Below are 27,551 nucleotides of genomic sequence, written 5' to 3'. Positions count from 1 at the left end.
TTATAGCTAGCAATGTCTTTTGGCTAATATCTCAGCATCTACAAGGCCAATTAAGTTGACATTTGGCATGCTGGTTCAGTGAGCATGCCTACATATGGGAAATTAAGGACGACTCAATACGGGCACGTTTAATGATGTCAACAGCCAATCAAATTTCAGTTTTATTTCATCATTTTTTTGACAGGCTTAACAATGCCCAATCATCATGACATTGGCATAGTATGTTCATGGACACACTTAGTATTTGCAGAAAAATTTTCGTGTTGATAGCCACAAGGGGGCGCAATTTATTTTTTAAACATGAAATATGGAATATCTCAGTGAAAATTTACCCTATCGACATGTTAATAGTTTCATAATATACTGTACGTAGTGTCTAACAATATTGCAATTGCAAGTATTTAAAAAAAAATTATAGATTTTCTTCAGTTGTCAGGTATGTGATTATGGAATTTATCGTACTAGTCCGTGAGTTTTGATCCTATCAACACACAATTGGTCTCATTGCAAAGTGTATTGCCTGTAGGTAAATAATTATCAAAAAAATGTTTAGATTTGGACACGCTGTTGCTGCAATACGTCAACGAACACAAGTGGGCGGAGCCCAATGCACTCTTTTAGCTATAACTCATTCAAACTTCACTCAAATCAAACCAAAATTGGTACACATGTGCATGGTATGACTCTGAAGAAGTGTATCAATTATGATCAAAATGCACATACAGGGGGTGCTAGAATTGGAAAAACTACTTAAAAATATGTTTTTTAATTTGTTATAGCGCCACCTATGGATGCAGTACCAACAAAATGTATTGATCTGTTCTGAAGCACATATGAAAGAAGCTTGTGTTTTTTCATAACATTTGGCAAAAGCATTTTTGACTTACAGCTCTTTATGTGTCATGTTTAGAATGCAAGTTACACACCAGTGCTAAGCAGAGCCTGGATGCCACGCAGTAATGAAATTTCAACTTTTTTTTGATAATTATTAAAGTTCAGGTTCTTGTGATTCTGCTGATACCACATATGTCCATATTAAGTCATTAAGCACAGACTAGTTCGCGGTCAAACATATGTGAGTTATTCTCAGCAATGTATTCAAAGGCATTATTGAAGAGTCCCCCTTCCCCCCTTCCCTCCTATTCCTTCTGACATGCTCTCTGCCTCTTATCTCTCTCTCTCTCTCTCTCTCTCTCTCTCTCTCTCTCTCTCTCTCTCTCATTCGCTCTCACAGATTCTAATAGCTTTACTAAGAGACAACAGTAGTTAATAATAAAAATAATAATTAAAATATATATTTTTCCAACATTTACAAATTGATGTAACATATGAATATATATATATATATATATATATACACAAGCTGTATATGTGTACCTGTATAGCATATACATACATACTTATTGTGTATATGTTGTAAGTAGTGATGCATGGGTTATACTGAGGTCGGTGCTACCCACTGTCTCTCAGGCAGTGACAGACTGATACACACTGTGCAGTGAAGAGGGCTGGGAGCCCATCATCCAAGGATTATCTTATCTTATCTTATTATTAACAAAATGTAATGATTTGTTTTGGAGCACATATGAAAGAAGCTTGTGACGTTTCATAACAATTGACAAAAGCATTTTTTAGTTACAGCTGTTCATGTGTGATATTTTTAAGGCAAGTCACAGACCTCTTTTAGTAGCATCTGGATGCCATGCAGTAATGGAATTCCACATTATTTTAATAATCATTAAGGTTCAGGTTCTTGTGATTCTGCTGATATGTGCATATCAGGTCATAATTCAGATTGTAGTTCATGTTCAAATGTATGTGGGTAAAGCTCCAACAGCACTGCTTGGTTTGATCTATAAGGTCCAGTACAAAACATCACCACCAGATGGCAGTGTTGCACTGTGAATAATCCACCACCCATCTCATAATGCTTAGCAATGGTGCTTGAGGCTCACAGACAGATCAAAATCAGAAATTTTGGATCTCCTAAGTCAGCAGTGAGTATGCAATGTTGTGTATGATCTCAAAGTGGCAAAAGTAAGCAAATGCATTGCATGGACAGCGAGGAAGCCGTAAATCGCCGCTTGCGGCTATATTTAGGCTTCCGAGCACAACGTGCAAAGGAAGCCTATTGTTTTTGTTCTGATTTTTATTATTAGGCTTCCGAGCACAACGTGCAAAGGAAGCCTATTGTTTTTGTTCTGATTTTTATTATTATTATTATTATTCTTCCCCCAAATTTCGCCTGAAACGGATCGCACAGCCCAAACCGTAAGGCCTACAGACTTGGTACTGGGTCACCAGATAAATAAGGTCACACTCTACGATCGTGGAAAATAACAGCGTATTTGGCCTCAAGGGGGCGCTACAGCAAAGAAAAACGCTTTCATTAAAGGATTTTCCACGCCGTGTGGCGTAGAGATGAAATTTTTTTTTCTACATGATCCTTGGGTCCTGATGAATCAAAAAGGTACATACAACCACTAAGCTCCGCCCACTTAGATTTTTTGCTAATTAGCATAATTCGCAAAATCTATTTTCGCGAACTAGTCCCTGGATTTTTTTCTGATCCCCATGACCTTGGTGTCAAAACGTTCACAGGAGTGAGCTGGTCAATAATTATCAAAAACATCCTGACATTTCGAAACAAGATGGCCGACATATGCAAATGAATGTGTACCGTGAATTGCAAATTTTACTTAAAAATCTGTAACTCCTTCATGCTTAACTCAAATCTGATGACCTTTCACACGTTGCTTCTAGACATGATTCTGAGGTAGCATGCATTTGCTGTTGCCTGAAATATTATAGGGGGCGCTGTTATAGCTAGCAATGTCTTTTGGCTAATATCTCAGCATCTACAAGGCCAATTAAGTTGACATTTGGCATGCTGGTTCAGTGAGCATGCCTACATATGGGAAATTAAGGACGACTCAATACGGGCACGTTTAATGATGTCAACAGCCAATCAAATTTCAGTTTTATTTCATCATTTTTTTGACAGGCTTAACAATGCCCAATCATCATGACATTGGCATAGTATGTTCATGGACACACTTAGTATTTGCAGAAAAATTTTCGTGTTGATAGCCACAAGGGGGCGCAATTTATTTTTTAAACATGAAATATGGAATATCTCAGTGAAAATTTACCCTATCGACATGTTAATAGTTTCATAATATACTGTACGTAGTGTCTAACAATATTGCAATTGCAAGTATTTAAAAAAAAATTATAGATTTTCTTCAGTTGTCAGGTATGTGATTATGGAATTTATCGTACTAGTCCGTGAGTTTTGATCCTATCAACACACAATTGGTCTCATTGCAAAGTGTATTGCCTGTAGGTAAATAATTATCAAAAAAATGTTTAGATTTGGACACGCTGTTGCTGCAATACGTCAACGAACACAAATGGGCGGAGCCCAATGCACTCTTTTAGCTATAACTCATTCAAACTTCACTCAAATCAAACCAAAATTGGTACACATGTGCATGGTATGACTCTGAAGAAGTGTATCAATTATGATCAAAATGCACATACAGGGGGTGCTAGAATTGGAAAAACTACTTAAAAATATGTTTTTTAATTTGTTATAGCGCCACCTATGGATGCAGTACCAACAAAATGTATTGATCTGTTCTGAAGCACATATGAAAGAAGCTTGTGTTTTTTCATAACATTTGGCAAAAGCATTTTTGACTTACAGCTCTTTATGTGTCATGTTTAGAATGCAAGTTACACACCAGTGCTAAGCAGAGCCTGGATGCCACGCAGTAATGAAATTTCAACTTTTTTTTGATAATTATTAAAGTTCAGGTTCTTGTGATTCTGCTGATACCACATATGTCCATATTAAGTCATTAAGCACAGACTAGTTCGCGGTCAAACATATGTGAGTTATTCTCAGCAATGTATTCAAAGGCATTATTGAAGAGTCCCCCTTCCCCCCTTCCCTCCTATTCCTTCTGACATGCTCTCTGCCTCTTATCTCTCTCTCTCTCTCTCTCTCTCTCTCTCTCTCTCTCTCTCTCTCATTCGCTCTCACAGATTCTAATAGCTTTACTAAGAGACAACAGTAGTTAATAATAAAAATAATAATTAAAATATATATTTTTCCAACATTTACAAATTGATGTAACATATGAATATATATATATATATATATATACACAAGCTGTATATGTGTACCTGTATAGCATATACATACATACTTATTGTGTATATGTTGTAAGTAGTGATGCATGGGTTATACTGAGGTCGGTGCTACCCACTGTCTCTCAGGCAGTGACAGACTGATACACACTGTGCAGTGAAGAGGGCTGGGAGCCCATCATCCAAGGATTATCTTATCTTATCTTATTATTAACAAAATGTAATGATTTGTTTTGGAGCACATATGAAAGAAGCTTGTGACGTTTCATAACAATTGACAAAAGCATTTTTTAGTTACAGCTGTTCATGTGTGATATTTTTAAGGCAAGTCACAGACCTCTTTTAGTAGCATCTGGATGCCATGCAGTAATGGAATTCCACATTATTTTAATAATCATTAAGGTTCAGGTTCTTGTGATTCTGCTGATATGTGCATATCAGGTCATAATTCAGATTGTAGTTCATGTTCAAATGTATGTGGGTAAAGCTCCAACAGCACTGCTTGGTTTGATCTATAAGGTCCAGTACAAAACATCACCACCAGATGGCAGTGTTGCACTGTGAATAATCCACCACCCATCTCATAATGCTTAGCAATGGTGCTTGAGGCTCACAGACAGATCAAAATCAGAAATTTTGGATCTCCTAAGTTAGCAGTGAGTATGCAATGTTGTGTATGATCTCAAAGTGGCAAAAGTAAGCAAATGCATTGCATGGACAGCGAGGAAGCCGTAAATCGCCGCTTGCGGCTATATTTATTATTATTATTATTATTATTATTATTATTCCGAACAAAAATTCTGCCTTAAAACGGATCGCACAGCCCAAACCGTAAGGCCTACAGACTTCATACTTGGTCAAAAGATAGTAAACCCTCCCGCTACTCAGGCGCAAAATATCAGCCTGATTGGCCTCAAGGGGGCGCTACAGCGACAGAAAACGCTTTCATTAAAGGATTTTCCACGCCGTGTGGCGTAGAGACGAAATCTTTTTTTTCCCTGATTCCTTGGCTTAATTCAAACTAATCTGCCATTTGGACCATTTACCTCCGCCCACTTAGATTTTGAGCTAATATGCATAATTAGCTAAACTTACTTTTTTCCACAAGTTTGTGAATTTTTGTCCAATTCTCTTGAGCTTTGTGCCAAAACGTTCACAAGAGTCTGACCATGTCTAATTATAGAATGAATGTTAACATTTCGATTCAAGATGGCTGCCATGTGCAAATGAACCTCTTCGGCTTATCGTATGTTTTACTTGAACGTCTGTAACTCCTCCATACTTTATTCAAATGGGTTCAAATTTCAGATTTTACTTAAGGACATGATTTTAAGGGTACCATATCAGCGATGTAGGCCTATTTTTTCCAAACAGGCCTATTCTGCGAGAACCCCGTTAATTGTCGCTTGCGGCTATATTTTTTATTATTATTATTATTATTATTTTTCCGGTTCTTTTTCTGCACTACAAACGATCGCACAGCCCAAACCGTAAGGCCTACAGACTTGAGGCTTGGTCAGTAGGTAGTAAACCCTCCCGCTACTCAGGCGCAAAAAATCAGACTGATTGGCCTCATGGGGGCGCTACAGCGAAGGACAACGCCTTTTCTTACGGGGCTCCTACCACGTGAGGCGTAGAGACGAAATTTTTTTTCCCCTGATTCCTTGGGTCCTGTCGAATCAAAAAGGTCGATACAACCACTAAGCTCCGCCCACTTAGATTTTTTGCTATTTTGCATAATTTGCAAAACCTACTTTTGCGTACTAGTCCGTGGATTTTTGTCCAATTTTCTTGAGCTTGGTGTCAAAACGTTTGCAGGAGTCTGAAGCTTAATAATCATCAAAAAAACGTTGACATTTCAATTCAATGTAGCTGGCATATGCAAATGAACCTTATCGGCTTATCGCCCGTTTTACATGAACAGCTGTTACTTCTGCATACTTTACTCAAATGGATTGCAATTTCAGATTCTGCTTAGGGACATGATTTTGAGGTAGCATGTCGTTGGTGGTGCGAAAATTCACATAGGGGGCGCTCTAAATACTAGAAATTCATATCTCAGCATCCGCAAGTCCGATCGGTCCGCCGCTTGGCATACAGCTGCTTTAGGCAAGGCTCTAAGTGGAAAATAAAGGACAAGTCGATACTCGCCAAATTGTAACGTCATCAGCCAATCAGATCTCAGCAGCTCCCTGACAAGCTTGACAAAGGTCAATCATTATGATACTTGACTGGCATGTCCATGCACGCACTTCCTAAGAGCAGAAGACGTTTCGTAACGATAGCCACTAGGGGGCGCTATAACAAGAAAATATGTAATATCTCAGCGAAAATTAAGCATATTGACATGCAGATTGCTGGCCTCTGTACTCTTTATATTGCCTAACAACTTTGTAATAGCAAGTATTATCAAGAAATGTATTGTTTTTTCTCAATGGCCAGTTGTTTGAAAATTGAGGTTTTCGAACTAGTCCGTGGAATCTGAAGCTATTCCCAAACAATTGGTTTTGTTGGAATCTGTAGAGTCTGTAGGTAAACAATCTTTAAAAAAAAGTATGACTTTTTAACATTGTGTTGTCACAACATGTCAATAAACTGAAGTGTGAGCTGCTTTATAGGTTCTTTCATCTATAACTCCAAGAAAAGAAGCCCAATCCAGACCAAACTTTATAGGATTATGTAAGACCATACCCTGAAGGAGCATGTCTCTTATGGCCTAAATCCACCCAAAGGGGGCGCTACAATTGGACAATAACTTATTAAAAAAATTTTTTTGTGTTATAGCGCCATCTAGGATTGCAGTGGCACCCCAATTTAATTATGACCTCTGGTCCTCAGGCTTATCAAGCTTGTGAAATTTTGAAATTTTTGGTGAAAGCGTTTTTGAGTTATAGCTGTATATATGTGTCCATATATAGCATCTATTTTACTTGTGGAATACATGCTACATAGTAATAAAAGTGCAAGTTTTTTTTGATAATTATTAAAGTTCAGATCCTTAGGTTTCAGCTGATACCACATATGTCCATTTTCGCTAAATATTCACATAGTAGTACACGCTCAAATAGTTTTGTATATGCATTTATATCTGAGCCATAAATATTGGAAAGTACTTATTTCTCATCAGCAGATGGCAGTCTAAGACTACACATTTTGCTGTGGATGTGAGTTGTTATGCCAAATGCAATGTGGAGCAAAGACTGAAAGGCTAAGAAACACCACACTTGCCAGCAAGGTACAGCAGGTGTGAAATGACTCAGCCAAGGAAAATGACACTCTTTGGCCACATGGTGGCGCTATAGCAAATGGAAAAGCATTGAGGTCTATATCTCCCAAACCCTAAGGCCTAGAGACGAAATCTTTTTTTTCCCTGATTCCTTGGCTTAATTCAAACTAATCTGCCTTTTGGACCATTTACCTCCGCCCACTTAGATTTTGAGCTAATATGCATAATTAGCTAAACTTACTTTTTTCCACTAGTCTGTGAATTTTTGTCCAATTCTCTTGAGCTTTGTGCCAAAACGTTCACAAGAGTCTGACCATGTCTAATTATAGAATGAATGTTGACATTTCGATTCAAGAAGGCTGCCATGTGCAAATGAAACTCTTCGGCTTATCGTATGTTTTACTTGAGCGTCTGTAACTCCTCCATATTTTATTCAAATGGGTTCAAATTTCAGATTCTACTTAAGGACATGATTTTAAGGGTACCATATCAGCGATGTAGGCCTATTTTTTCCCAAACAGGCCTATTCTGCGAGAACCCCGTTAATTGTCGCTTGCGGCTATATTTATTATTATTATTATTATTCTTCTTTTTCTGCCATAAAACGAATTGCACAGCCCAAACCGTAAGGCCTAGAGACTTGAGACTTGGTCAATAGGTAGTAGTCGGTCTCGCTACTCAGGCGCAAAATATCAGCCCAATTGACCTCAAGGGGGCGCTACAGCGAATAAAAATGCTTTCATTAAAAGATTTTCCACCCCGTGTGGCGTAGAGACGAAATCTTTTTTTTCCCTGATTCCTTGGGTCCTGCCGAATCAAAAAGGTACATACAACCACTAAGCTCCGCCTACTTAGATTTTTTGCTATTTTGCATAATTTGCAAAACCTACTTTTGTGTACTCCTCCGTGGATTTTTGTCCAATTTTCTTGAGCTTGGTGTCAAAATGTTCACAAGAGCCTGTAGATCAATAATTATCAAAAAAAATTGAAATTTCGATTCAAGATGGCCGCCATATGCAAATGAACCTTTTCGGCTTATTTTATGTTTTACTTAAAAATCTATAACAAATTCATGCTTTACTCAAATGTGTTTACGTTTCATATTCAACTTTCAGACATGATTCTGAGGTAGCACGTCAAAGGAGAAGCCAATATTCATATAGGGGGCGCTGTAAATGCTTCAAGTTTATATCTCAGCATCCGTAAGGTGGATTGGACCGCCGCTTGGCATGCTGCTTCTATGGGCAAGGCTGTAGAGGGAAAATTAAGGACAACTCGATTCGGGCAAAATTGTGATCGTCATTGACCAATCAGCTGTCAGCAGCTGTTTGACAACCTTAACAAGGTCCAATCATCATGGGATTTGACTGATATGTCCCTGGGAGGCCTCCCTAAGAGCAGAAAAATTGTCATAACGATAGCCACTAGGGGGTGCTATATCAAGAAAATATTATATATCTCTGTGAAAATTAAACATATTGACACGCAGTTTGCTTCTTTTTATACTCTGCAGAGGGCCTAACAACTTTGTAATTGCAAATGTTGTCAAAAAATGCTTCGTTTTTTCTCAATTTTAAATTGTTCAAAATTGAAGCTTTTCGAACTAGTCCGTGGAATTTTGCGATATTCCCAAACAGTTGACCTTGTTGGAATCTGCAGAGTCTGTAGGTAAATAATTATCAAAAAAAGTTCAACATTTGGACAAACTTTTGTTGTAATAAAACAATTAATTGAAGCGTGTGGAGCTTTAAACATTCTTTTAGCTATAACTCAAACAAATTAAGTCTAATCAAGACCAACCTTGACAGACGTATGTATGGTCCTACCCTGAAGAAGTATGTACAATATGATCAAAATTTACCAAAAGGGGGCGCTACAATTGGACAACAACTGATTAAATTGTTTTTTTTATGTTATAGCGCCATCTAGGAATGCAGTGGCACACCAACTTAATTATGACATCTGCTCCTCAGTCTGATCAAGCATGTGAAGTTTTAAAATTTTTGGGGAAAGCGTTTTTGAGTTATAGGTGTATATTAGTGTACACATATAGCATATATTTGACTTGTGGAATACATGCTAGATCTCTCTTATTGTGAGGGGCCTGTAAGCTACATAGTAATAAAAGTGCAACAATTTTTTCATTCATTCATTCATTCATTATCTGTAACCGCTTATCCAGTTCAGGGTCGCGATGGGTCCAGAGCCTACCTGGAATCATTGGGCGCAAGGCAACAATTTTTTGATCAGTATTAAAGTTCGGATCCTTAGGATTCAGCTGATACCACATATGTCCATGTTAGGTAAATATCCACATAGGATTACACGCTCAAATGTTTCTATATGTGCATTCATGGCAGAGCTAAATATATGTGAACGTAGTTATTTCTCACCAGCAGATGGCAGTCTAAAACTATACATTGTGCTGTTGAACTACAGTGGCTCTGAGACATGCAAAATGCAATGTGGAGCAAAGACCATAAGGCCCAGAAACACCTCCCTTGGCAGCAACATCCAGCAGGTGTGAAATGACTCAGCCAAGGAAAATGACACTCTTTGGCCAGATGGTGGCGCCATAGCAAAGGGAAAAGCATTGCGGTCTATATCTCCTACACCGTAAGGCCTATAGATGAAATCTTTTTTTTCCCCTTATTCCTTTGCTTTAGACAAACTAATTTGCTATTGGATCATTTAGCTCAGCCCACTTAGATTTTGAGCTAATTTGCATAATTTGCAAAATATACTTTTGTCAATAAGTCTTTGAATTTTTGACAAATTCCCTTGAGCTTGGTGCCAAAACGTTCACATGAGTCTGACCCTAGGTAATTATAGAACGAATGTTGACATTTTGATTCAAGATGGCCGCCATATGCAAATGAACCTCTTCAGCTTATCACAGGTTTTACTTGAACATCTCTAACTCCTTCATACTTTACTCAAATGGGTTCAAATTTCACATTCTACTTATAGAAATGCTTTTAAAGGTAGCATGTCAGCGATGTAGGCCTATTGCTTCCAAACAGGCCTGTTAAGCGAGAACCCCGTTAATTGCCGCTTGCGGCTATATTTATTATTATTATTATTCTTTATCTTGGCTAAAACGCAATGTGGAGCCAAGACCGTAAGGCCTAGAGACTCCATACTTGGCAGCTAGGTAGAACAGGTGTGAAATGACTCAGCCAAATAAAATTACACTTCTTGGCCTCAAGGTGGCGCTATAGCAAAGCCAAACGCGTTTAGGTCCATATCTCCTAAACCCTGGGGTGTAGAAACAAAATTCTTTTTTTCCCTGATTCGTTGATCCTTGATGTATCAAAAACGGGTTAATCAAATTTTTGCTCCGCCCACTAGAAATTAGTGATAAAGAGCATAATTTGCTAAATCTACTTTTGCGAACTAGTCCGGGGATTTTAGTCCATTTCCCTTAAGCATGGTGCCAAAATGTTCACAGGAGGTTTCAGGTCAATAATTATCCAAAAAATGTTAGAATTTCGATTCAAGATGGCCGCCATATGCAAATGACCCTCTTCGGCTTTTCGTATGTTTTACTTAAAAATTCATAACAATTTCATACTCTACTCAAATGTGTTAAAATTTCATATTTGACTTCCTGACATAATTTTGAGGTAGCCTGTCAAAGGAGGAACCAATATACCTATAGGGGGCGCTGTAAATGCTACAAGTTTATATCTCAGCATCCGTAAAGCAGATCGGACCGTCCTTTGGCATGCTGCTTCTGATGGGAAGGCTATAAGTGGAAAATTAAGGACAACGCGATTCGGGCAAAATTGTGATCGTCATCGGCCAATTAGAATTCAGCAGCTGTTTGAGTACCTTAACAAAGTCCAATCATCATGAAAATTGATTGGTACATCCCAGGGGAAACTTCCTAAGTGCATAAAAATTGTCGTAACGATAGCCTCTAGGGGGCGCTATATCAAGAAAATATGATATATCTCACCGAAAATTAAGCATATTGACACTCAGTTTGCTTCATTGTATACTCTGTAGAGGGCCTGACATCTTTGTAATTGCAAGTGTTGTCAGAAAATGCATCGTTTTTTCACAATAGCCAGTTGTTCAAAATTGAACTTTTGTGAACTAGTCCGTGAAATTTGACTCTATTCCAAAACAATTGACTTTGTTGGAATCTGCAGAGTCTGTAGGTAAATAATTATCCAAAAAAGTACAACATTTGGACACACTGTTGAAACAATAAATCAATTAGTCGAAGCGTGCTGAGTTTTTACATTCTTTCAGCTGTAACTCAAACAAATGAAGCCCAATCAAGACCACAATTTACATACATATGTAGAGTCTTACCCTGAAGGAGCCTGTAAAATATGACACAAATCCATCAAAAGGGAGAGCTACAATTAGACAATTACATGTTATGTGCAGTTTCTGTGTTCATGCTGGATTTCTGTAATTGGGAGGGGCCTGTAAGCCACATAGTGATGAATGTTCCACATTTTATTATCAATAATTAAAGTTCAGGTCCTTAGGATTCCTCTGATACCATATATGTCCATGTGAGTGAAATATTCACAGAGCAGTAGCTGTTTAAATAATCTGTTTGTGCATTTGTAACAGCTCAGCTCCTCTATGGGACAGTAGTAAATTGTTTCACCAGCAGGTGGCACTCTAAGACCAAATATTGCTTTTTTCATCTACATTCAAGAACTTATTTCTCTGTAAAGGTCAAAGGTCATAACATATGAACAAAAATATTTATCATAATATTAAAAACAGTGCTCACCAGTCATATCATGTCCTTTGCTAAACTAAAACAAATGGTTCATTAGCACTCGTGAAGCCTCACTGCCCAAAACTGCTTATGGTCTCTCTGTACTGATGCTCCTTACACCAACACTAAGGCCTCATTGTGCAGATCCTTGCTTTAATGGACACCTCATGGACACGTGACATGCAGTTAGTGAGTGATGTACTTAATCAGATTCTATGTTGTTGTTGATATTTACTATACACAATGGCTGCCATTGGCCACTGAGGTTTCAGCAGCTATTTGAAAGGCCCAACAAGGCCCAATCATAAAGAAATATTTACAGGGGCACTTCCTAAGTACATGAGACATTTCAAAATGATAGCTGCTAGTTGAAGGTATAATAAAATCATACATTCATTTTTACCTTGTTTGGCCTAAATGGTTCATGTGTCCTAAGGCCTCATTGACCTCTCAGACTGGCCAAAGGTCCCAATTAGGCCCATTCGTGTTAGGACCATGCCATTGCCGCTTGCGGCTATATTTAGGGGTTCGAGCACGAAGTGCTTGAAACCCTATTGTGTTTGTTCTGATTTTAATTTGTTATTAGGGGTCCAAGCACTGCAAGTGCTGGAGCCCTATTGTTTTTGTTCTGTTTTTTCCGCTTTTTTTTTCTTCTTTTTCTCCGATGAAACGCGATGGGCAGCCCAAACCGTAGGTCCTACAGACTTGTCGTTTGGTCAACTGGTAGTAAACCCTCCCGCTACTCAGGCCCAAAAAATCAGCCCGATCAGCCTGATGGTGGCGCTATAGCGACGCGTTCCGCGTCGCTCCCTATATCTCCTACCCCGTGTGGCGTAGAAACGAAATTCTTTTTTTCCCAGATTCCTCTGGTCAGACCCTACAAAAAAGCCTCAAGAACCCATAAGCTCCGCCTACTTAGATTTTGAGCTAATTTGTATAATATGCAAAATCGCACACATTTTTGAGCGCGAACTAGTCTCTGGAAATGTACCCAATATGGACATATGTGGTATCAGCAGAATCCTAAGAACCTGAACTTTAATAATTATCCAAAAAAAGTTGGAATTTCATTACTGCTTGGCTTCCAGACTCCGCCCAAATACAGGGGTACAGCTCGTGTTCCAAAAATCAGACAAATACAGCTATAACTCGCAAACGCTTTCTCTAATTGCTACGATACTTCACATGCTTGATCCCTATAAGGGCCGGAAGACATGAGTACTTGGTTGTGCAACTGCAAGCCTAGGGGGCGCTATAACAGCAAAGAATTTGTTAAGCTTCACAGGATTGTCCCATTGACATGCCGCTTGGTATGCATGTGGTGTGTGATGAGCTGACACAGGTTATATGACGATGATGTCATATTCAAAAAAACAAGTCCGCCATCGGCCAATCAAATTTCAGCAGCTGTTTCATGACCTTAACAAGGTCCTATCATCATGACACTTGCATGGTATGTCCATGGCCCCACTTCCTGAGCACATAAAATGTTTCATAACGATAGCCACTAGGGGGCGCAATTAAATTTATCAACATGCAAATATGGAATATCTCAGCGAAATATAAACATATTAACAAGCAGTTTGCTTTATTTCATACTCTGCAAATTGCCTTACAACTTTGTAGTTACAACTATTGTCAAAAAATGCATAGTTTATCCACAATAGTCAGGTATGTGAAAATGGAGCTTTTCGCACTCCTCCCTGGAAATTTGTCTTATCAATAAACAACTGGTATTTTTGAAGTCTGTATAGCCTGTAGGTAAATAATTATCAAAAAAATCTAGAACTTTTGACACGCTGTTGTGGCAGTTATTTAACAAATATGCATGGGCGGGCCTCGATGCAGTCTTTGAGCTATAACTACAACAAACTTCACCCAAATCAAACACAACTTGGTACACATATGTACGTCATTACTCTGAAGTAGTGTGCCAAATGTGACCACATTGCACAGAAAGGGGGCGCTACAATTAGACAGCAACTGGTTGCACAGGTTATTAATTGATTACACCGCCACCTAGAGATGCAGTACCAGCAAGATGAGATAGATATATTCTGAACATCATGGAAAAGGACCTTGTGCATTTTCATAACATATGCCTAAAGCATTTTTGAGTTACAGCTGTTTTTTATGTGATGTTTCAACGGCAAGCTGCACATCTCTATTTAAGCAGAGGCTGCAATCACACAGTAATGAAAGTTCCACATTTTTTTTGATAATTACTAAAGTTCAGGTTCTTACGATTCTCATGATACCACATATGTCTATATTGGGTTTTGATCCAAGGACTAGTTCTTGATCAAATATATGTCCGTTATATCTCATTTATACCCACCCCTGCAGACTACCTATGCAGATTCCCCCCTCAGCCCCTCCCTCTCCTTCTCACACACAGACTGTCACCTCTCCCCCTCCCCTCCCCCCTGCCAGTCAGAGAGGGCCAGAGGACAGAGACAATTGAAAACATATCTAAACAAATCAACAATAACATCATGATTGGTTCCTTATTTTTGTTTCAGTGTCCAAGTTTTCAGCTCCACTGTCCGAAGGAGCACTTTACAGAAAGGGGTGCACCTCTTGCTCTGCATACTTTCATTGCTCCCTTTCACATGTTCTTCAATGGTCAGGACACCTACAAAGCAGATATGCTGAAAATGTATGACCTACTGTCTCTGCCTTTTTTATCTATAATGTGGACCAACAGAGTATGTGTGTGTAACAGTGTAGACAGTGAGTGGACACAGGTTTTAAAATTATCCAGCAGCACTGTTCTGTCTGATCCACTCATGAGAGCACAATAAACACTGACATAGCATCACAATGTCAAAATACAATGCTGACAATGTATGAGCAACTGTGTCTGAATTTATAAGTTTGACCAATAAAATATATGTATCTCAGTGTGGACAGTGAGTTGACACAGGTGTTAAAATCTCTAGCAGCACTGCTGTGTCTTATCCACTCATAAGAGCACTACACACACTGACCTATCACCACAATGTCAGTGTCACTGCAGTGCTGAGAATTATCCACCACCCATATTAAATATACTTTGTGGATGTCCTGAACATTGGGTCAGAATCCAGGGTGAAATTCCAGAGTCAGTTCTGTGCTCTGTGCTGTCTCTGTAACCCAAGCCCCATGTTCACCTGCCTGCAGAACAGAAATTCACCCACTCATCTACTACCCCTTCTTCTTACAATCCAGAGCACCAAGGATCACATTTTACAGCACTACTAAATCTATATTCAAGTGTGGCTCCTGTATCAGGAACTGTCATATGCTACGCTCCTGCTCTGCAAAGACTGCTCGCTTTCACCCTGCTCTTCAATGGTCTGGACACCCATACCTCCATACAGCAGGTATGACTCAGGTATTGGCATTTTAAATCCCTCAGCAACACTGCTGGACAGAGAATAGTCCACAACCAAACACTGCCACTGATGACAGACTCGAGTACAAGCAACTCCACATCATATCTGCTGTTTGGGGGTCCTGAACATTAGGGTGAGAAACCAGAGTGCAACTCCAGAGTGACTTCTGTGCTCTGTGCTGTCTCTGTCATCCACTACTCCTCCATCTCATGCTACACCTCCAAAGAGATGCCAGAACAGCATGGAACACCTTATAAACACTACACAAACTTCCCCAAAAGCCCCTATTATCTCAGGACAGCTCATATGCATAGAACACCTTACAAACACTACACAAACTTCCCCAAAAGCCCCTACTATCTCAGGACAGCTCTTATGCATAGAACACCTTACAAACACTACACAAACTTCCCCAAAGGCCCCTACTATCTCAGGACAGCTCTTATGCATAGAACACCTTACAAACACTACACAAACTTCCCCAAAAGCCCCTACTATCTCAGGACAGCTCATACGCTAGCACATTGTTCTCCTACCAGCGAATACCAGCTTGGACCCCGGGAATTGTCGCTTGCGGCTATATTTATTATTCTTTTTCTTTTTCTGCCATAAAACGAATCACACAGCCCAAACCGTAAGGCCTAGAGACTTGAGACTTGGTCAATAGGTAGTAGTCGGTCTCGCTACTCAGGCGCAAAATATCAGCCCAATTGGCCTCAAGGGGGCGCTACAGCGAAGGAAAACGCTTTCATTAAAAGATCTTCCACCCCGTGTGGCGTACAGACGAAATCTTTTTTTTCCTTGATTCCTTGGGTCCTGACAAATCAAAAAGGTACATACAACCACTAAGCTCCGCCTACTTAGATTTTTTGCTATTTTGCATAATTTGCAAAACCTACTTTTGTGTACTCCTCCGTGGATTTTTGTCCAATTTTCTTGAGCTTGGTGTCAAAATTTTCGCCGGAGCCTGTAGCTTAATAATTATCAAAAAAACTTTGAAATTTCGACTTAAGATGGCCACCATATGCAAATGAACCTTTTCGGCTTATTTTATGTTTTACTTAAAAATCTATAACAAATTCATGCTTTACTCAAGTGTGTTTACATTTCATATTCAACTTCCAGAAATGATTCTGAGATAGCTTCTCAAAGGAGAAGCCAATATTCATATAGAGGGCGCTGTAAATGCTTCAAGTTTATATCTCAGCATCCGTGAGGTGGATCGGACCGCCGCTTGGCATGCTGCTTCTATGGGCAAGGCTGTTGAGGGAAAATTAAGGACAACTCGATTCGAGCAAAATTGTGATTGTCATCGACCAATCAGCTGTCATCAGCTGTTTGACAACCTTAACAAGGTCCAATCATCATGGGATTTGACTGGTATGTCCCTGGTAGGACTTCCTAAGAGCAGAAAAATTGTCATAACGATAGCCACTAGGGGGCGCTATATCAAGAAAATATTATATATCTCTGTGAAAATTAAGCATATTGACACGCAGTTTGCATCTTTTTATACTCTGCAGAGGGCCTAACAACTTTGTAATTGCAAGTGTTGTCAAAAAATGCTTTGCTTTTTCTCTGTTTCCAAATGTTCAAAATTGAACCTTTTCGAACTAGTCCGTGGAATTTTGCGATATTCCCAAACAGTTGACCTTGTTGGAATCTGCAGAGTCTGAAGGTAAATAATTATCAAAAAAAGTTCAACATTTGGACAAACTTTTGTTGTAATAAAACAATTAATTTAAGCGTGTGGAGCTTTAAACATTCTTTTAGCTATAACTCAAACAAATTAAATCTAATCAAGACCAACTATGACAGACGTATGTATGGTCCTACCCTGAAGAAGTATGTACAACATGATCAAAATTTACCAAAAGGGGGCGCTACAATTGGACAAAAACTGATTTAATTGGCTTTTTTATGTTATAGCGCCATCTAGGAATGCAGTGGCACACCAACTTAATTATGACATCTGCTCCTCAGTCTGATCAAGCATGTGAAGTTTTAAAATTTTTGGGGAAAGTTATAGGTGTATATTAGTGTACAAATATAGCATATATTTGACTTGTGGAATTCATGCTAGATCTCTCTTATTGTGAGGGGCCTGTAAGCTACATAGTAATAAAAGTGCAACAATTTTTTAATTCATTCATTCATTCATTATCTGTAACCCTTATCCAGTTCAGGGTCGCGGTGGGTCCAGAGCCTACCTGGAATCATTGGGCGCAAGGCAACAATTTTTGATCAGTATTAAAGTTCGGATCCTTAGGATTCAGCTAATACCACATATGTCCATGTTAGGTAAATATCCACATAGGATTACACGCTCAAATGTTTCTATATGTGCATTCATGGCAGAGCTAAATATATGTGAAAGTAGTTATTTCTCACCAGCAGATGGCAGTCTAAAACTATACATTGTGCTGTTGAACTACAGTGGCTCTGATACATTATGCAAAATGCAATGTGGAGCAAAGACCATAAGGCCCAGAAACACCTCCCTTGGCAGCAACATCCAGCAGGTGTGAAATGACTCAGCCAAGGAAGATGACACTCTTTGGCCAGATGGTGGCGCTATAGCAAAGGGAAAAGCATTGAGGTCTATGTCTCCTACACCGTAAGGCCTATAGATGAAATCTTTTTTTTCCCTTATTCCTCGGCTTTAGACAAACTAATTTGCTATTGGATCATTTAGCTCAGCCCACTTAGAGTTTGAGCTAATTTGCATAATTTGCAAAATATACTTTTGTCAATAAGTCTTTGACTTTTTGACCAATTCCCTTGAGCTTGGTGCCAAAACGTTCACATGCGTCTGTCCCTAGGTAATTATAGAACGAATGTTGACATTTTGATTCAAGATGGCCGCCATATGCAAGTGAACCTCTTCAGCTTATCACAGGTTTTACTTGAACATCTCTAACTCCTTCATACTTTACTCAAATGGGTTCAAATTTCAGATTCTACTTATAGAAATGCTTTTAAAGGTAGCATGTCAGCGATGTAGGCCTATTGCTTCCAAACAGGCCTCTTAAGCGAGAACCCCGTTAATTGCCGCTTGCGGCTATATTTAGGGGTTCGAGCACGAAGTGCTTGAAACCCTATTATAATTGTTAGGATTTTTCTTATTATTCTTCCGTTTCTTTTTCTGCACTAAAAGTGATCGCACAGCCCAAACCGTAAGGCGTACAGACTTGAGGCTTGGCCAGTAGTTAGTAAACCCTCCCGCTACTCAGGCGCAAAAAATCAGACTGACTGGCCTCATGGGGGCGCTACAGCGAAGGACAACACCTTTTCTTACGGGGCTTCTACCACGTGAGGCGTAGAGACGAAATTTATTTTCCCCTGATTCCTTGAGTCCTGCTGAATCAAAAAGGTCGATGCAACCACTAAGCTCCGCCCACTTAGATTTTTTGCTATTTTGCATAATTTGCAAAACCTACTTTTGCGTACTAGTCCGTAGATTTTTGTCCAATTTTCTTGAGCTTGGTGTCAAAACGTTCGCAGGAGTCTGAAGCTTAATAATCATCGAAAAAACGTTGACATTTAAATTCAATGTAGCTGCCATATGCAAATGAACCTTATCGGCTTATCGCCCTTTTTACATGAACAGCTGTTACTTCTGCATACTTTACTCAAATGGGTTGCAATTTCAGATTCTGCTTAGGGACATGATTTTGAGGTAGCATGTCGTCGGTGATGCGAAAATTCACATAGGGGGCGCTCTAAATACTAGAAATTCATATCTCAACATCCGCAAGTCCGATCGGTCCGCCGCTTGGAATACAGCTGCTTTAGGCAAGGCTCTAAGTGGAAAATAAAGGACAAGTCGATACTCGCCAAATTGTAACGTCATCGGCCAATCAGAACTCAGCAGCTCCCTGACAAGCTTGACAAAGGTCAATCATTATGATACTTGACTGGCATGTCCATGGACGCACTTCCTAAGAGCAGAAGACGTTTCGTAATGATAGCCACTAGGGGGCGCTATAACAAGAAAATATGTAATATCTCAGCGAAAATTAAGCATATTGACATGCAGTTTGCTGGACTCTGTACTCTTTATATTGCCTAACAACTTTGTAATAGCAAGTATTGTCAAGAAATGTATTGTTTTTTCTCAATGGCCAGTTGTTTGAAAATTGAGGTTTTCGAACTAGTCCGTGGAATCTAATGCTATTCCCAAACAATTGGTCTTGTTGGAATCTGTAGAGTCTGGAGATAAATAATCTTTAAAAAAAGTATGACTTTTTAACATTATGTTGTTACAACATGTCAATAAACTGAAGTGTGAGCTGCTTTATAGATTCTTTCATCTATAACTCCAAGAAAAGAAGCCCAATCCAGACCAAACTTTATAGGCATATGTAAGACCATACTCTAAAGGAGCATGTCTATCATGGACTAAATCCACCAAACAATTGGACAATAACTGATTAAAAGGCTCCTCTTTTAATTAATCTCTATTAATGTGCTTGGACACAGAGTTCTGTGAACAGCCAGCATTTTTAGTAATGACCATTTGTGTCTTGCTCTGCTGGTGTAAGGTGTCAATGGTCGTCTTTTGGACAACTGTCAAGTCAGCAGTCTTCCCCATGATTGTGGAGCCTACAGAACTAGACTGAGAGACTATTTAAAGGCCTTTGCTGGTGTTTTGAGTTAATTCACTGATTAGAGTGTCGCACTAGTTGTCTTCAATATTGAACCTTTTCACAATATTCAAATTTTCTGACATACTGAATTTGGGGTTTTCATTAGTTGTCATTTATAATCATCAAATTAAAAGAAATAAACACTTGACATATATCAGTCTGTGAGTAATGAATGAGTATAATATACAAGTTTAACTTTTTGAATAGAATTATGGAAATAAATCAACTTTTTCATGATATTCGAATTTTATGTTTATAGTATGTTTATAGTTTATAGTAAGCACTGCTCACACATTATATACCTCACACAATCACACAGTAATGAAAGTTCCACATTTTTTTGACAATTACTAAAGTTCAAGTTCTTACGATTCTCATGATACCACATATGTCTATATTGGGTTTTGATCCAAGGACTAGTTCTTGATCAAATATATGTCCGTTATATCTCATTTATACCCACACCTGCAGACCTGCTATGCAGAATCCCCCCTTAGTCCCTCCCTCTCCTTCTCACACACAAACTGTCACCTCTCCCCCTCCCTTCCCCCCTGCCAGTCAGAGAGGGTATCTCAAAATATATGTATCTCAGTGTGGACAGTGAGTTGACACAGGTGTTAAAATCTCTAGCAGCACTGCTGTGTCTTATCCACTCATAAGAGCACTACACACACTGCCATATCACCACAATGTCAGTGTCACTGCAGTGCTGAGAATTATCCACCACCCACATTAAATATACTTTGTGGATGTCCTGAACATTGGGTCAGAATCCAGGGTGAAATTCCGCTACTCCTCCATCTCATGCTACACCTCCAAAGAGATGCCAGAACAGCATGGAACACCTTCCTACCACCTACCACTACACAAACTTCCCCAAAAGCCCCTATTATCTCAGGACAGCTCATATGCATAGAACACCTTACAAACACTACACAAACTTCCCCAAAAGCCCCTACTATCTCAGGACAGCTCATATGCTAGCACAATGTTCTCCTACCAGCGAATACCAGCTTGGACCCCGGGAATTGTCGCTTGCGGCTATATTTTATATTTATTTTTGGTGCTCACTACATTATAACAAATTTGAAATGTAATTCCTCAGAATTTAGTGATAACTTTGTCTGACAATGTGGACAAGACAGCAAAGTAATCTGTACTATGTTGTCACAACCTCCCAGAGAGTTTCAGACAACGTTGCCACAACCTTCTGAGGAATTACATTTCAATGTGGTGACAACATAAAGAGCACCAAGCAGACAACATTGTGGGCACCAAAAAAATAGGTTGTCACAACGTTGTTATATAATGTAAATAATGTAAATGGTGGTGGTGGTTTATTAAATATCTGGATAGAACAGCGTGGGATATGGAGTGAGGCTATATTGTTTGTGTCAATATTTGAAGTTTTTTAATTGCTTTTAAGTCTAAATCTTGTATAGAGTCATTCTGTTCTCTCATTATGAGTCTCTTCTCTGCTCAGCTTTCTGCTTTGCTCTGCTGACTGCCCTGCTCCCACCCGCATTCGGTCACTCTCTCACACACACACACAATGGAGACAAGTGTGAAGAGGAGTCTATAAAAACAAGAACAGAGGTTCAGTTATATGGAAATGTTTTGGATTTTACCGGTCAGATGAGTAACAGAAACGGACTATCTGCAGGGAATGCCGAAAGGAGGTAGTATCAAAATGCTGTAGTACTACCAGCCTATATCACCACTTACAACAGCAGCACAAACTGTATGAAGCTGTTAAATTCAGAGGTGCTGCCACTACTGTTCTGAAGAATTCACCTCCCAGTACCACAAGACTAGTTCAGACAGCATTGCAAGCTTCATTAGCTAATGTTGTGCCTTACAAAAGAAAAGTATGAAGTGGCGTGGAATTACTAAGACGGTAGTTTCCCAGTAAACTAGGAACGTCCCTGGACGTTCAAAATAGGTCTAAAAGTCTGTAATCCATCTTAATAAGCCAGTTAAGTGGTGAGTGGTACCGTCAGTGGACGTCCAAAATACATTTAAAACAAGTTATTTCGGGACCCATTGATAGTGTCAGTGAACGTCTGAAATGCGTTTTAAACAGGTCAGTTATTTTGGGACCAACTGCTGACATCCAAAATGCATTTTAAACAAGTCAATTATTTTAAGATCAACTGATAACGTCAGTGGATGTCCAAAATGTGTTTTAAATAAGTCAGTTAATTAGAAACCAATTAATAACGTCAATGGACTTCCAGAATTCGTTTTAAACAAGTCAGTTATTTCGGGACCAATTAATAACATCAATGAACATCCAAAACACATCTTAAAAAAGTCTGTTATTTTGGGACAAATTAATGACTTCAATGGACGTCTGAAATTAGTTTTAAACAAATCAGTTATTTTGGGACCAACTGATAACGTCAGTGGATGTCCAAAATATGTTTTAAACAAGTCAGTTAACTTCGGGACAAATTAATGACGTCAATGGACGTCCAAAATGAGCTTTAAACAAGTCAGATATTTCAGGACAAACATTGGACGTCCAAAATGCGTTTTATTCAAGTCAGTTATTTCGGGACCAATTAATAACATCAGTGGACTTCCAAAAATGAAGTTTAAATAAGTCAGTTATTTTGGGGCCATTTAATAATATCAATGGACCTCTAAATTGCATTTTAGAAAAGTCAATTATTTCGGGACCAATCGCTGGATGTCTGAAATTCATTTTAAACAAGTCAGTTATTTCTGGACCAATTAATAACATCAATGGACGTCCAAAATGTGTTTTTAACAGGTCAGCTATTTTGGGAACAACTGATAACGTCAATGGACGTTCAAAATGTATTTTAAACAAGTCAGTTATTTCAGGACCAAACACTGGATGTCCAAAATGCATTGTATACAAGTCTGTTATTTTGGGACCAATTATTGGACAATTGAAATGCATTTAAAACAAGTCAGTTATTTTGGGTCCAGTGATAACGTCAGTGGACATTCAAAATGTGTTTTAAATAAGTCAGTTATTTTGGGACCAATTAATAACGTCAGTAGACCTCCAAAACAAGAGAGAGAGAGAGAGAGACCCTCCCCTTCAGATAACAGTTACTGAGTTTGAATACGGCCCCAAAATAAGTTTCAGTGGATGATTTTTTCAACTGTTTGTGGAAGCAGGCATTACTAAAACAGCAGAGGAGGCTGAAAAATTCAGAGGTAAGTGGTATTTAATCTTAATAAAACTTACTCATTCGGGTAAAGTATAAGTGCTTTAGCAAAGAAACAGCTAGCAAAGCTAGGCTGAACAAAATTCACCACTTCAGCAATGGATTTACAGCTGTACTCTCTAAAATACACATCACCATCTCATGAGAGAGGACTTCAACAAAGAAGCTAACAGATTCTTATTTGACCTAAACAATAATTTAACAACTATTGCATCAATGTGGCTTCTGTGCTTTCATTCATGTATTCATTCAATTTCTTTAACTGCTTGTCCAGTTCAAGGTTGTGGTTGGTACAAAACATTTACATATTTACATACTACACTGTGCACGAGGTGGGAACATACCCTAGACAGGCCACTAGACCTTCACAGGGCACCACACACCGACACATTCACTCACACTATGGACAGTTTTGAGTAGCCAATCCACTTGCCAATGTGTGTTTGGACCATGGAAAACCCATGCAGACACAGTGAGAATACACCAGACTCCCGAGGGGGCACAAATGTAAACTGATAGTTAATAGGTATGGGATTATTATTAAAGCATTTTTCTTCATGATGTATAGGCACTGCCTTTACAAAGATAAACTTGTTTTTCTTGACTTACAGCTCATTAAGCATGAGAAAGTCAACTGTTGGTACACCAACTGAAATAGTCAAAGTCAACAGAAAAGCGATATTATGTCTTAGTGTGTCATGCGATGTCTATTTCAATTTCTCTGTAGGGTGAACCTACAACATCATATGTGAAAATTCAGCTGAAAGATCTGGACTGGGAAATTGGTGTTTCCAGAGGAAGCCAGAGTGTGGTGAAAGCTGAGTTAAGGTTTGTTGTCATATTGCAGTAGATGTGGCCTTCTTCACAACCTCCTGTATGTATCACGCCTTCAAATTTTAATACCCTGCACACCTGAAAACACCATGACATTTCTCCAGACATGCATTTCAAACATGGAGTTGCAGAGTGTGACTCGAGTGATCAACCTCCTGTACTAAACTTTTCATGCCTCCACTGAACCAATGTACTCAATCCCTGCATAGAAATTTGACCTTTGCCAAACTCATAGAACACTTAGCTTGTGCATGGACATGTACAGTATAACCTGTGGTATATGACTGCCAGTACACTATTTTCAAGTTTAATTCTCAAAAAAGATGTGTACTGAAAACAACAATAATTTTCCTTATTTTTCCATATTTATATTAATTAAATTTAAACAGGTTTAAACAGATAAAAAAAGTCAAATCTGATATTTTAAAATGTCAGTTTTGTGTCCTCTTGTGGATATTTATTAATTAAAAAAAATGTTTAAAATGGCTATATTTTTGATTTTGCCTTTTTACTTAAGTAATTGTTTTCAAAGTTTATGTGTGGATGTCTTTTCAACTTTAATTCAGGGTTTATTGAATGATATTTAGGTATGTGATTTCAACTTTGAGATAACGTCTTTAAAAGCATGTCTATAATGTGACTCTGTTAGTCGTCTTTTCAACGTCTTTGTTTGAACGTCTTTTCAACTTTCATTTTCAATCTTAAGAAAACGCTGACTGAACAACATTTAGGTATGTAATTTCAACATGTGTTTGAACGTCGTTTCAACTTTTATTTTCAACCTTAAGAAAACGTTGATTAGACAGCAGTCAAGTACATTATTTCAATGTTGAATCAACGGCTAAATGTTTACTGGGTTACTGCAAAGCTTGTTTCAATAGTACAGCAAAAGGTCTCCAAATGGCTGATTAAAACTCCTGACCCATGATACCAATTGCCCAGTCGCAATTTCTTTGCATGAGAAGCGCTGCCTAACATGTACATTCAACTCCGACAGACCCTTTGCAACCGGCTCGCCAGTAAAACATTTTGCCTTGACAACAGATATATGGTTAAGACACACCTGTGAGCCATATTTGAGCGTGACTATCCATGTTATTGAAGATTGATAGATTGAAAATGTGTGTCTGCAGAAGAGCTATTTCCCAGAAGTCCATACTGGAAGCACATAGCCTTTACACTACAAACTAAATTGAATAATAAAACACACATGCACTTCATAGCAACACTATGATGTCCAACCTGTTATGTGCATGTCCACTCTGCTAGGTCTTTGGTGGTAACAGGGTTGACCATAACAGGGTGGACATTCTGATATATAATTTGCCATTATCCAGTGTGTGAGCAAGACCAGGCTATGAACAATGTGAAATGTATGCTTTTTAATATGATTATTTTGAAATTATTTAATGTGACTATTTTTCTCATATTTCTCCTAACAGGGTGGACATGTGGTTGACCATGTCAGACAGATGGGATAAAATGAGGAAAAACAGACATTAACATGAGGAGTTAGCCACTCATCTTCCACAGTTGTTTTCCCCTCATAAATATGATGTGACCTCCAGAAAATTATGTCAGTATGCAAAACAGCTCTTCATTTAAAAAGACAGTACTTCGACATAACAGGGCGGACAGTGACTGAAGAGACATGTGGAAAACCCTTATAATCGATGATAAAATAAAAAAACCCTATAGTTTAAAAAGGCCTTAAGAAAAACTTTTAAACAATATTAAAAGGCTGAAAGTGTGTGAAAAACCCCTAGTGTGTGAAAAATAAAAACAGTTTAAATGTATAAAATAAGATTTTTGGGGTAGACTCCATTATGTTTAACATTTGAAAATTGTTTGTTATTTCAGTAGGATTTACAGACATTATATTGTTTACATTTTTACATAAATACAGTGATCAGTACTGGGGACGCAAAAGACACCGAACTGTACGAATGGTGCACTGTGTACAAAATGACAGTGAGGATAGCATTTGAATTTGTCTCAGAATACTTATAATAAGTATACTAGTTATGCAAAAATCAGCATTGGTAAGCTAGTGTGCCATACAGTACATATCTACACAATGGTGTGTTACATGATGTTACAGGCAACTAAAGCCACAGCACAGTAACCTGGCTGTCTGGGTTAGTATAGCCATTAAAAAAAAAAGCAAATCTTACCTCTGCAGCAAAAAAAAAAAAAAAAAAAAAAACTCATCCTCAGATTTTAATTATTTTTGGTTTCTCTTCTAATTTGTTGTGCTTCGTTTTGGTTTGCAAACGCTCTTCAGTAATATTCCACATTTATCTGGTTTATAATGGACGAACAAGCATACGAAGGCTGAATTTGCTGTTTTGATATCTCCATGTTATACACTTTTACTGTTTAGCTGAATTTGTAACACTGAATTTGGAACGTCTTTTATGCAAAACACATTTTACTTACAGGGGTGACTGAAAACTGGACGAAAAGAAGTGTGATATCCAAAGCGCTGATTATATAGGTTACATATATAACTTTTTGGATCTTTGCGGCTGTTAGTGGCTCCATGTTGGGATCACCAGTCCAGGGTATTCACTGCTGGGTAACTGTTGTGATACAGATTAGCTTATTTCACTTGGTAACCACGTTAAAATGGCTCTTGCCCGCTGAGAGTGCAGAGCCCTGTAGTTCGACCTTACTAACAACGAAAGAATTGGACTTTGAACCTAGACTGAAACATACAGGCAAACACACTAATGGATTAAAAAAATATATAAGTTCTTAACCGTTGTGAGCTTTGACATTCACAATCCTAGCCGCGGTATTTTTAAAACTGCCAAAAGCACTAAAAATCGACATTCGTATTAAATGAGTCCTGTTGATACAGGCATGGAGATTTTATGGGTTTCCCACCCCAAATCACTCAATTTTATCTGCTACCTATGGGGGAAAAACTCAACAGCGTTATTTCCTGGTTGCACAAAGCCGTAGAAATATGCGAAGAGTGAAAGGAAAATAGTAACCGAGTTAAACACGTGAAACGCGAACACGGCTATTACACACATTACGGTAAGAGTCAAAGCACAGGGCTGTAAAGCCTTTTTGTCGTATTACACATACAACTTTGTCAACTGATTCTGAAGCACTCATTTAGAAACTGTCAGGTCAGAAAGGCTTTCTCCCTTGAAGCCTGACTTAGCTTTGTCAATGTCTCATTAAAAATCATAGCTTAATTAAAATCACAGCTTTATTAAGTCTAAAAGATTTCACAGACACACGTTTCAGGTTAAAAGAGATCAGGTTCTATTCTTTATTAAAGCAGATTAAAGTATAGGCACATTATACAGTAGTATTTTTTATACAGTATTCAGGGGTGATAAGAAT

The 27,551-nt window shown here is 38.5% G+C and overlaps 1 protein-coding gene across 3 annotated transcripts in view; it reads right to left on the bottom strand.

Annotated features, from left to right (window-relative positions):
* The window catches only part of LOC136677910 (solute carrier family 22 member 18-like), a 209,253-nt gene extending 182,104 nt beyond the window's left edge, over window positions 1-27,149 (bottom strand). For all 3 annotated transcript variants that reach the window (XM_066655613.1, XM_066655612.1, XM_066655614.1), the window contains exon 1: window positions 26,631-27,149. In XM_066655613.1, coding sequence (XP_066511710.1) covers window positions 26,631-26,735 — 105 coding nt within the window. In that variant the 5' untranslated portion in view covers window positions 26,736-27,149. The remainder of the gene's footprint in view (window positions 1-26,630) is intronic.
* Between the last annotated feature and the right edge of the window lie 402 nt (window positions 27,150-27,551).

This window comes from Hoplias malabaricus, chromosome Y, assembly GCF_029633855.1.
Source record: "Hoplias malabaricus isolate fHopMal1 chromosome Y, fHopMal1.hap1, whole genome shotgun sequence".
NCBI lineage: Eukaryota > Metazoa > Chordata > Actinopteri > Characiformes > Erythrinidae > Hoplias > Hoplias malabaricus.
The sequence above is the reverse complement of the archived record's forward strand: the minus strand, read 5'-3'. Positions and strand labels throughout refer to the sequence as shown.